Source organism: Carassius gibelio, chromosome B3 (assembly GCF_023724105.1).
Source record: "Carassius gibelio isolate Cgi1373 ecotype wild population from Czech Republic chromosome B3, carGib1.2-hapl.c, whole genome shotgun sequence".
NCBI lineage: Eukaryota > Metazoa > Chordata > Actinopteri > Cypriniformes > Cyprinidae > Carassius > Carassius gibelio.
The window spans coordinates 29,862,389-29,875,155 of NC_068398.1; the positions used below are offsets into that span (position 1 = coordinate 29,862,389).

At 38.3% G+C, this 12,767-nt stretch overlaps 1 protein-coding gene across 1 annotated transcript in view; it reads left to right on the forward strand.

Annotated features, from left to right (window-relative positions):
* Nucleotides 1-12,767, forward strand: part of baiap2l1b (BAR/IMD domain containing adaptor protein 2 like 1b) — a 55,318-nt gene that overhangs the window by 31,667 nt on the left and 10,884 nt on the right. Inside the window, exons 7-10 of the mRNA XM_052549932.1 lie at nt 10,337-10,489; nt 10,622-10,777; nt 10,866-10,971; nt 11,882-12,095. Of these exons, the coding sequence (XP_052405892.1) occupies nt 10,337-10,489; nt 10,622-10,777; nt 10,866-10,971; nt 11,882-12,095 (629 nt within the window). The remainder of the gene's footprint in view (nt 1-10,336; nt 10,490-10,621; nt 10,778-10,865; nt 10,972-11,881; nt 12,096-12,767) is intronic.

Sequence of the window (12,767 nt, forward strand, 5' to 3'; positions counted from 1 at the left end):
TTTATTTGTATTTAATAATAATCATAAATTAAGTTACTATTAGTAGTTTTAGTAGTAGTAGAAGTATTTTATAGCCAGATTGTTTAAAATCACAAAAATATTAGTTAATATTTCTTTGTATATTCAATAGTGTACTTATGATCGAGCATCATAAAATAATGGTATCATTTCAGCACTTTCTGAAATGTGGTACTGACCAATCAGGATGCAGGAACTATTCGCATTATGCTTTAGATTTGAATTGTAGCAATCTTCTGTAAATCCACCCTACCATATAGTTGAATATCTATCACTGGACATTATCAGATGCAGGCTTGTGTTCATATGCAACATGTACATAAAGGAATAGTCGTTGTCTTGTAATACTGAATGAAACACAAACACAAGCACCTCCATAAATATTCTTCTGTTGTGGTGGATCCATCTTTGTATAAATAAAGTCTGCTAGCAAACAACTGTGCATGAAAGCCGACCCTAATCTTGTGATCCGAAACGACTGGCGCATTTATTCATCGGTTATGACTCTCTGCATACAGGCTGTTCATCAGGGTAGCCTGCGGCGATTAATTGTTTTTCTCTGTGTGTTTGCACCCTGATGGCTAATGTCTCGCCTCACCATGAAATTTACTGAAAGATTACTCTCTCTCTCTCACGATGGATGGAGGTGTCAGTCACAGCGATGTCTGGGATAAGAGACATACCTCTTGCATTTGTTCCTGACAGTACATCATTGACATCCTGACGTTTCACCGCTCCCGTGTTCCTCGTAATCAGTCTCTGCTGATCTCAACAAGCTTTCAGTGTCATTTCACACTAAATAAACTCCTCGTTTAATCAAAGAAAGGTTGAAGGGCTTTTTGATAGTGCAGTATTACTGGTTTGTGTTGTCTGTTTTTAATTGTATTAAATTTGACAAGTTGAAAGAAGTGTCGATTGGAAATGTTTATTTTATACAATACTGTAAGATTTGAATAATTTGAAGGAGTTGTAAGGTGTTTAAAATGCTAACCTATGCTGTTTATTAACTTATATTAATGTTGAAAATATCTCTCTTAATATTTTTTTGTGGAAACCTTTTTTTTTTTTTTTTTTTTTAATAGATTCTTTTAAAGGGGGGGTGAAATGCTCGTTTTCACTCAATATCCTGTTAATCTTGAGTACCTATAGAGTAGTACTGCATCCTTCATAACTCCAAAAAGTCTTTGGTTTTATTATATTCATAAGAGAAAGATAGTCTGTACCGATTTTTCCCGGAAAAACACGACCGGCTGGAGGCGTGACGTGTGGGCGGAGCTAAAGAATCATGAGCGCGAGTAGGCTTTTGCGTTGAGAGCGTTTGGAAGCTGAGGAAAAAAAACAACCAAAACAAACCATGGCTAACAGTCAGATTCAGCGTATATTTATGATCCAGAATCAGATCCAGAGGCTGAAATTTAACAAGAGCAGCCTCAGCAACGACGTCTCTATGTGGTATGTACTAAAACTGTATATATTTGCTTAGCAGTTTTGGAAAATGACCAAGTTCCACTTTGTCGTCTTTTTTTTTTTTTAAGCTGTACATGTGGAAAGTGCAGTTTGATGAAAACATCCCATGTTGTTTACTTGATGTGCTTACACGCCGATAGCTAAGTTAACAACACATATTTGAAGCAGTTTTACTCACCGCATGCGGTTCCAACACACGATCGTGACCCTTTTTCGTTTGGATTGCATCATCCTTAAGAAATAAACGATACACAAATCCGGCGTCAAACTGGGCCTTGTTTGTAAAACAAGCATCTTCGAAATGTAGGGAACAAACACAAACACTTGCACAACTCCGTTGATGCTCTGTAAAAATAAACTCCATCCACTGGTCCCTTAATGCTGTTTCTCTTTTGGTAATCTGTGCAGGGTTGTCTTGCCCTGGCAATCAAAAACACACTTCTTTTGTGACTTTTCGCGACGCTCTCGTTCTGATCAGTGAATGTCTGTTGTGCTCTCCATGCTCTGCTATACGGGAGCGCGCGCTCTTCCAGCAGACGTGCCCTTAGGACCCATATAAGGAAATTCCGCTCCATCTAACGTCACACAGAGCCATACTCTGTGAACTTTGTCCATGTTTAGCATGGGAATCCAACTCTTTAACAGTGTAAAAAACTCAGTATGCATTAAAATAGCATTTCACCCCCCTTTAAAGTTCAAAAGAACAGCATTTAAAAAAAATGTTTGTAACTCTTGATAAATTCAGTGCTTCTTTTGCTCAAAAGTTTTTCTTAATTCTATATATATATATATATATATATATATGTATGTATGTGTGTGTGTGTGTGTGTGTGTGTGTGTGTGTGTGTGTGTGTGTGTGTGTGTGTGTGTGTATGTATGTATGTATGTATGTATGTATGTATGTATGTGTGTATATATATATATATATATGTGTATGTATATGTATGTATGTATGTATATATATATATATATGTATATGTATGTATGTATATATATATATATATATATATATGTGTATATATGTATTTATATATATATGTATATATATATTACAATATTATTATTATTATTATTATTATTATATATTTTTTTATCATTTATTCATTAAATAATCCTGGAAATGTTCCCACAAAAAAAAAAATATCAGCAAACAACTTCTTTCCAACATTGATAATAGATCAGCATAGTTGAATGGTTATTGAAGGTAAGAGTAATGAGTAAGAGTAAGAGAGTAATGGCTGATGAAAATCCCAGAAATAAGTAAATTAAACTATTAAACCATTCTTTTTAAATAGTAATAATATTTCACAATATTACATTTTTTTTTCTTTATTTCTGATCAAATAAATACAGCCTTGATGAGTTTAAGAAACCTCTTTAAAAAAAATTATCAATCTTACTGATCTCAAACTTTTGAACAGCAGTGTATATAAATAAATACACATAAAAATGTTACAGACCCCAATCTTCTGAACAGGTGAGTTTGCCAATATTTTTATGTTGACTACATGTTTTTATGTTTATTAGAGTATCATGTTCATTTAGCATCATGCTCATATCAGACTGTATTGGAATCGGTTGTGAGGTGTCTTGCTGGTAAAATTATTCATGGATGAGGTTATAGGATGGTTATAAAGACATCACGAAAGTTTAGAACAGGTCTACAGTAGGGGTGTGCACGGATAGTCGAACATTCGAATATTTGCTCTGCTCTAATTATTCGATAAATAAAAATGATATTCGAATTTCGCAGAAAAAAAAAAAATCACAATAAAACCTAATTCACTTTCTGTGATTCTCCACGGCATATTTGAAGATGCAAGCAAAAAATAATAAATGAATGAATAAGGCGCCGTTCACATATCGCGCCTAAAAACTCTAGGCGCCCCCCTTTCTCCTTCTCCAAAGCACTCGAGCAGAAGCGCTCCTGAGGCGTCTGTCGTTGCTAAGCAACAATGACGCGCTCTCTCCATGAAGATGCGGAAATTTCAGCTCTGCTACTAAATTAATTTCAAAATGTCAATCCATATATAGCTATGATCAGCTGTTTCTTCATCTTAGCTGAGCTTTCAACATTGTTAAGAGAAAGGATGCAGCTGAATGTTTAGTTCTTGTCACATGACCTGCGGTGCGCTTGTGGCATTCTGAAAAGTTGAGATGTTTTTAACTTGATGTGGTGCGGACGCGCCTGGAAAAAACGGGTGCGTCGCACCGCTTGCCCATTGCGTGCCCATCGCGACCACGTCGCTTCCATTATGAGCGCGCATACCGCGCGCCTACATTGGATATAACGAACTTGAGCGCGCAAAATACGTGATATGTGTACTGCCCCTAAGAACTGCGGTCTTCTACAGTACTTCAAATATGCTGTGGAGAATCACAGAAAGTGACCGAATTCAAGAACATTGTTGCGGCATCTCTCAAGCAGCGAATAAACACCGCTCACTTGGAGAATGCAGGGAAAACTCCTCTTCTCGCGTCTGCCCTAGACCCTCGGCACAAACATCTCAGGTTTCTCAATGAAAACATGAGAAAAAAAAAAAAAAAAAAACCTTTTTGGAACATCATCAGAACATTTTCCTTGTGGTGCGTCACCAACAATGAAACATTCCGGGGGGTTGGCCTCACCATCCACTTCAACTGCCTGTAAATAGCTGTTAAGTTCCATTTCAATGGACTCCCTTTCTGACTGGGGGACAGCTTGCCGTTGGCGTGAAGCAATTTTGAAGAAGCTTCCCAAACTTTTCTTCTGTTTTTTAGCAGGACATTCTGAATTTTCTCCAGCATCTTCAGCTAGTGGCACTGAGACTCCCTCGACAGGCCTTTTTGGATCAGCTGCAAGACTCTCCATCTCTGCTGCAGCTCTGGTCTTCATGTAGTCCACTCGTTCTGCATTTATGTATGTGGTTTTGAAGCGAGGGTCGAGAAGGGAAGCCATGTCAAGCAGCTCCTGGGTGGATTCATCTGCATATTTTTCATTCAAAAAGTCAAGAATGTTCACCTTAATGTCCCTGGTGAGCTGCGTGTCATCATCCTGTGGCTTAAGAACCTGTTCATTAAAAAGATAAAGCACGGGTTTCAAGTATGAAACGCTTATATACTGTTCCCCAGACAGGGCATCTGTAAACTCTACAAGTGGGCATAATGCCTTATTTACAGATTCAAGAACGTCCATGTCCTGCCATGTCAGAGCCAAATGTCTGGTCTTTTTGTCAGCTTGCAGGACTTGTGTTAGGGCTTTTTCCTGCTCAATGACCCTTACGATCATTTGTTGCCTGGATCCCCATCTTGTTGGACTCTCAGTGATAAGCTTGTGAGCAGGCAAGCCTAGCTGCACCTGAGCTATGGCCAGTTCACGCTGTCTTTTCCAAGTGTTTGAGAAGGCACTCACAATTTTCTTGCACACCCCAATTGCGCGGTCAACTTGGGGCACTTTTACACCTCTCTCTGTATAAATAGAGTAAAAGGGTCGAGGGCAATGTGTAAACCTAATGTAGCAATAGTTGACAAATTACACAAGACAAGTAGCATGCATTTAAAAAGGTTTAAAACGTTTATCTCTATAATTAAGATTTATTAATAAGATTAACAACATAGGTACTTCCTAATAACAAGATGTATAAATAATAAAATAAAAACAAAAATAAAAGTCAAAGTCAAAGAATTATAAAACTACTATGTTATTAATTTCTATTAGACACTTACCAATGGCTAAATGAAGACGATGAGCAAAACACTGTAACCGCGTCCAGTCATTTAGTTGCAGTGCTTTGATGTTGTTCGTTGCATTATCAGTTGTGACACAGACTTGATTATCCTCTCGTAATTCCCATGACTGAAGCGCTTCCTTTAAGCTTTGAGCTATCATCTCTCCCGTGTGATCCTCAGGAAAATAGGAAGTCTGCAGACATCTACTGCACAATGTCCAGTCTTTGATTAAGTGGATTGTTAAGCTCATATATGGCTGTGTAGTTCGACTTGTCCACAAATCAGTTGTTGTTGAGAAGTATAAAGCATCGCGAAGCTCCGCTTCAATTTTCCGTCGGCATTCTCCATACAACCGCGGCAACTCTACTTCACTAAAGTGCTTGCGGCTCGGCATTACATATCTCGGATCAAGCGTTTTGATCAGATCACGAAATCCCTTCTTTTCCACTGTGTAAACTGGTGACATGTCTTTACAGATATGCATTGTAATGGCTTGCGTTATTTCTTTCCATCTGCGTGAGGTTTTGTCATATGGAGTGCCTCTGGTAAATGATTCGGCCAAACTAGTTTGAGATTGTTTTTTGCTTTTAGCACCAGAGGTTGACGGAACACCTGATGTGGTCAACATCTGTTGACTTTCATTGTATTCATTGACATGCTTCACCTTTAGATGATAAAACAAGTTACTCATGCTACCGTGGCTAACGGTTAAATTCGCGTGACACAGTTTGCAAATCACATTTTTCTGCTCTTTGTCAGCCTTTGTAAACCCGAACCACGTCCATACCACTGATGTCGCGCCTCATTTCACAACAAGTTCCTCCTCCTGCTGCTCGGGATTGGTTTGTGGGATTTCTTTATCAGCATGCTTATCTTTCTCCATGTTTTTCTTCTTATATACGCTTGTGTGCAGCTTCTCAATCGTTCTCACATCCCGGCGCGCTACACGTGAGGTTAACCACGCCCACTAATTTAAACTTCACGGTATAAACGGAATAGAAAAATCTGTAACAGTAGACATTTTATTCCGTCGTCACGGAATATACCGTCATACCGCCCAGCCCTAAGTCCAGCCAACGTCTGTGCCATCAGAGCACGTTTTCTCCGCGGCCGGCCTTACTGTTAACAGACTAAGGAGCTGACTTTCCCCCGATCATGTTTACATGCCCATATTTCTTAACAAGAACATAAACAATAGAAAAAAAGAAAAAAAGATTTGCTGACAGTTTAAACGTTTCAAAGTTAAGTGTAGGCTACTATCTACAATAGCCTAATTGCTGCAGGCTGCTTTAAGTTTTTTCTTTGTTCACTTTTTTTTCCCCACTTTTTTATTTGCTTTTAATCTGTACTTTAGTTTGTTTGCACGCATTGTTAATGTTTTCAGCTACAAAACACGATGTGTAATGTTCAAGCTTGTTCAAAATGACGGAAACAATAAATGTTGCTGAAAAATAACACCTGTCTCATTAAACTTAATTTAAATAAACGAATATTCGAATAATCGTTTTTTTGTGAGCTCAAATATTCGAATGTGATATTTGCGGAAAACGCCCATCCCTAGTCTACAGTGCATCCCGTGTGCATCTGTCTTTTGAAGGTTTTCCTGTTTAGGAAGGATTTTTTTTTCATCATCTCTTCTCATTTTCTCATCTCTTCTCCTCCATGTGCGGCATGTCCTCTGTTTCTTTTACCTTTCTCCACAGGAGGAGAATGAAGGTGTCCATAGCAACAGACTTTATCACGGGTCTGTGATGATAAACAGGACAAATAGCACTGTTACACTCCTGTCTATCTCCCGTGGATCCATCACGGCTCTCTGGGACGCTTTCGCCTGGACAGATAGGCTGGTGCTTTTAACTCTGTGTGTGTTCATCTGTAATGTTGCAGAAAATGCAGCGTTTATCTCTGCTGACAAGACAGTGTGTCTGTGTGCCAGCCAGACAGACAGTGTTTGTGTTAGAGAAAGCCCCTCATGTGTCCTCTGTGTGCGTGTTTTGTTTTTAATCTGCTTACTTTACACACACACAACTCAATAACTCAAATGATTCAGCTGGTCACATCAGCTAAGAGAGACACAGAGTAGACATCTTTCTCTAATTTGATTTAAAGCACTTCCATTCAAAATATTAAACCAAAAAGAGTATTTGAAAGCTATAAAAATCAAGATAAGTTGATTGTCGGACACCATTCTGACCCTCCCAGGGTTATTTGTGTATCGTGTTGGCCTGTTTTTAAACGCATGATTCAGACTGACTGGAATATTCTGGCACACAAAGGAAGTGGATTAAGATCAGTCATGAGTACCTTTGGTCTTTCCCTCCCCGTAATGACGAGGGGTTGCCCCTGAGTGAGCGTCACCCTGCCCATTCCTGCACCACCAGGCTTTATTGTTTTCATTTGCCATTTATAGCAGTACCTGTGCTTGAAAAACAAGAGAATAACAGGCTGGCCCTTCCTCTTCATTAACAATTGATCCAGAGGTTTACAGCAGACAGGAAATGTCGTGCCAGGTGTGGCGTCTAGATCACGGTCCCCAATCTGATGTTTACTGTTTTGACCTTGAGTCACCTGATGAAAAATGAAGGGGAGTTATAAATAATGATTTTGATTTTCTACTATACTTTGGGCCTCATTGGCTAAACTTTCCAAAAAACATCAGCATATGGACTTCATAAATATTTAATATGTGTAATGATGTCGCCACATCCTATTACTTTAGTATTGGTTTTGTGTTTTTAGAAGTCCTAGAGGTGACTTTTTGCCTATATACTATATGTTGTAACATGTTTCCTAATAGGAACGTTTACCTTGAGGTCAGTGACTTTTTAGACCAAGTCACTTGTTTTTCACAGGATCTAGACCAACTCATTCACGGTCCAAGCTTCTCAAATGTCAAACCATTTAAAATGAGCTTAAAAAACATTTATTTACATGCACTGCGGTTCAGAAGTTTGGGGTCCGTACAGTTTTAAATTTCTGAAAGAAATGAATGTGTAGATTTCTATTGTTGTTCATATTAAATTGATCAAAAATGACAGTGTAGACATTTAAGGAGAGTGGGGATGTGGTGTGTTCTTTGGCTTTCATTCACCAGTGAGATCACAGTGTCATCTGTGAGGAGCGGAGATCTTATGAAACCCATTGTGAGATTAATGCTCTCTCATGAGAGGGTGTGTCTGTGTAAATACACTTGCATGCAACTGCTTCCACAGGCCACATACTTAACATGTGCGGCGTGATGAAACCACAGTGTGAGGAACGAACCAAAAGTCAAGTCATTATTCACTCTAAATCAGCAGTAGCCCTCAAATCTCAGTCACGCTTGTGTACATTCAAACTTGTCGACATCCCAACATTAATTTCAACCTGGCTGGTTCAAATTGGCTGATGGCGATGTTTACATTTTAAGCCTTTATCGGCCGATTCTGATAACGTTACAATAAGACCATGCGTCCCTAATGAAATATATTTGCTTAAATTCCATTTTATTTTTAACAATTTCTGTGTTCCATTAATTGTTTCATTAAGTTTTAATTGATATTTTTTTTTCAATCTAATTTATTGATATTGTTTAAAAATATATATATTTAAATATTATTTTAATATTAAAAAAAAAAAAATTCAGAAATACTGTCTTGTGTATTTATTGGTGCTATTAAATGATAAATCCCGATTTAATTGCATCCAAAATAAGTTTATTTACATGATGTGTGTGTGTGTGTGTGTGTGTGTGTACTACCGTAATTCCTCAAATAAAAGCCGGGGCCTTTATTTGCCTGAACTGCAGAAGGTAACAGGCTTTTATTTGAAGCAGGCTTTTATTGGAGGCAGGCCTTTATTTCTAATTCCTTCTGCTTGATAAGTCATTGTTTTAAATAAACTGTTTTAAATATAAGTGCGATAGCGTTCCAGTGGACAGAGATCATAACACTAGCACAGAATCAGTTCAGAATCAATCACCAAAAGAATCAGTTCAGTTCAGATGCTCTGTGTCAGTTTGCTTCACGCTGAATCACACATGCGCAGTATCATCAGCCACTCGGTTCTCGAATCGGACGCGTCCGACAGAAACGCTTCTCGGTTCAGTGTACTGATGATCCGAAAACCGATGCAACTGGTTCTTGACTCGAGAACAAGAAACGCTCTGGCAGTGGGCGTTTATGTTCGTTATCTGGCTCTGCTGCACAAATTTTCCCCCGGCCTTTATTTAAGATCGGTCTTTATTTGTCCGTGTTGACCACGCCCCCGGCCACTATAAGAGACCCGGCATTTATTTGATTACTGGTTTTTATTTGAGGAATTATGGTATGTATATTTTTGTATATATAAATAAATACACAGATATACAGTATATATTTAGAAAATATTTACATGAATTTACACACATATTTATATTCATAATTTGTATTATATATAAATATAAAAGTTAATGTACTCATATGTGACCCTGGACCACAAAACCAGTCATAAGAACCCTTCAATTGATGTATGGTCTGTTAGGAAAGGGTCAATATTTGGCGAGATTTGGCTTTACTTAATATCCTAATGATTTTTGGCATAAAAGAAAAATAAATTATTTTTGACCCATACAATGCAACTTTGTCTATTACTCAAAATACACCCCAGCTACTTAAGACTGGTTTTGTGCTCCAGGGTCACACATTGAGGCGAGTGTGCTTCAGTATGTGTGTAGTGAACAAAACCCCAGTCATTCACACGGAGACACGCACAACATGAAGGATTCATTCATTTAAATAGTATTTTTGTGGCTTAATATTCACATACACTAGTCCATATCGCATTTTAATTTAAGTGTACCGACCTACTTTTTAGGTGTCCATCCAAAATTTGGCAAGCTCTGTGACATCCCGCGCTTTACAGTAAAGTCCATTATTATAACTGGATTTTGCGACTCAGTCTGCGTTTTCATAATCCCAGAAATCATAGGGCAATAAATGTCTGGAGATTTAAATGTAGTTCCTTTGACACTTCTCACAACACCTTGCATTCAATCTGACGGGACACTTTGTTCCTTTCATAATGCTTTTATAAGAAGAAGTGATGTCACCTTCCCAAAGCCGTGAACACGCTGCTTATCGGACGGCTGATAAGAGCCTGCGACCTTCTTATCTTTTCTCTGCAGTGTCTTGAGACTCTCACTCACCGTCAGATGGACATGCAGAAGTTCATTGCTGAAGGCTGCCGGGAGGCTCTGCTGGAGGAGAAGAGGCGCTTCTGCTTCCTGGTGGACAAGCACTGCAACTTCTCCAGCCAGATCTCCAATTTCCATGAAAAGGTTTGTTACTATAGTGGGCGAGCAGAAATCCACACTGTTTGCTATTTCATCACAAGAGAAGGAGACCTTCCTGATTATAGCTCTCTCAACAGTTAAAACTCCTGCGTCTAATACTTTCTTGTGTTCTTGAAGGCTCGAGAACTTGTGACAGAGAACCTGTCCACCTGGCAGGACAAATGCGGTGACGCTGCCAATGTTCCTGATAGTGTAATGTCCATGATTGAAGGTCTACGCACTCCAGCGTCCAACACTCCCCAGGCGTCTCCAGCCCTCCAGCACCACAACAGAGTGAGGACACTGGCTCCTACACTACACGAGGAGTCCATAGAGCCTGTTGTGTTCATGAATGCCTCCCTGTGTTTCTTCACTTGTACAGGCTAACTCCGACGCCATGTTTCCAGCACCTCCAGCTCCGCCTCAGACGAGTCCCCTGGCCAACATGTTCAGTCAAGAGACCTCCAGGAGAGAGGAGAGAGAGTCTGGTAGGACTTAAATATTATGTGGATCTATTCTATCAACTCGTTATCGAACACAAATAATCGAAAAGGTTCAAACTTGGCATTTTTGCTTTCCTAAAACACCTTTCAGATGCATTGTGCATGGACTCATATTGTTCCAATAGTTAAATGGCTATTCAGACATTGTTGTAGGCTGCAGTTGTAGGTGACGCAGGAATTGCAGCCTTTTTAATGTAATTAAGTTAATGTAATAGTTTTATTTCATTTTAATGCCAATTAACATCGATATTAGCAAGTATATATTTAATGGATAATATACTGTAGATATACAGAATAATAGACCTTTCGGGGTTAGTGTCATTTTGTTATTTATATATTATTATAGTACTTATGAAAACAATTTTTATTAGCTTTTATTTTTATATTTTCAGCTTTAGTCATTTTAGTTATAGTAATTTTATGTCATTTTGTAATTTTATTATTATTTTTACTTTTATTTATTATTATTTTTTACTTTTTTGTTGTTGTTGTTAGTGGCCAAGCCATTATTTTGAATTAGTTTTTTTTTTTATCAAATATTCATATTTCAGCTTTATTTATATATATATATATATATATATATATATATATATATATATATATATATATATATATATATATATTAATATATTAATATAATTATATTATATATTGCTAATGATAAACATAGCAAATTTGTCAAAACAAATAAAGCAGTGAACTAGAAATTGTTTGATATGTTTTAAATACTTATAATATTTTATATATATATATATTAAATATTATAAGCATTTAAAACATATCAAACAATTTCTAGTTCACTGCTTTATTTGTTTTGACAAATTTGCTATGTTTATCATTAGCAATGAAGCTTTGAGGACCTTGGGAGACATGTTGTCTGTCTTTTTTCCTCCAGACTACAACAACGAGGACAGCGGATTGTCTAGGTCTGTGTCGATGGCCACTGGCCTCAATCAAATAGACAGAAGACCCAAAGTGCGCACCATTTTCCCCCACAAGTCTGGAAACAACAACACGCTACTGAGTTTTGATGAAGGAGACATTATCTCGCTGCTGATTCCTGACGAGAGGGATGGCTGGCTTTACGGAGAGCTGCAGAAAAACAAACAGTGAGTGGAGCTGGTCAACGTCTCATTTATATGAGCTTTTCACTCTAGAGATGGTTCATGGACACGTCTTTAGTTTATAGTTGATAATGACAATAGTAATAATAATTTGGCTTTGCAACCAAAACTTGATCAGTTTTGAATTACCAAAAATGTTATTAAAACAGCCCAACATTAAGAAGTTTGTCCAGGTCTCAGGATGTGAAGAGACATCATGTGTGCACAGCTGCAGGTGCCAGTCTGCAAACCAGTGGAGATGAAGAAAACCCAGTTCATTGTGGTGTCACTCAGAGCCACATGAAGCCCTTTTTTTCGAGAGAGCAGACGGGGCGGCAGCTTATCTGAGATGCAGAACACAATCCCCCAAAGGACCTGAGGACTTTCAGCAGGTGGAGGAGACGTAATCAGAATAACACAGTTATGGCAGAGAAAACGGTCTGAACGCCAGCGTTCCTGCCAAAAACTGATGTTGTTGGTTTGAGAGAATGCTACCAGATGGCAAAACAGACACGGTGTGCTCTGAGTGCATTCAGAGCCATCCATATCTTTGCCACAGAAGTCAAGTCAGAAGTAGTACTGCACGATTAATCGCATGCGATTGTCATGCGTGTCTCGTTAGTAAAGCCGGTTCTGTGATTAGCGGTAAATGTCCATCACCTGCTTTCAAATGGAGCG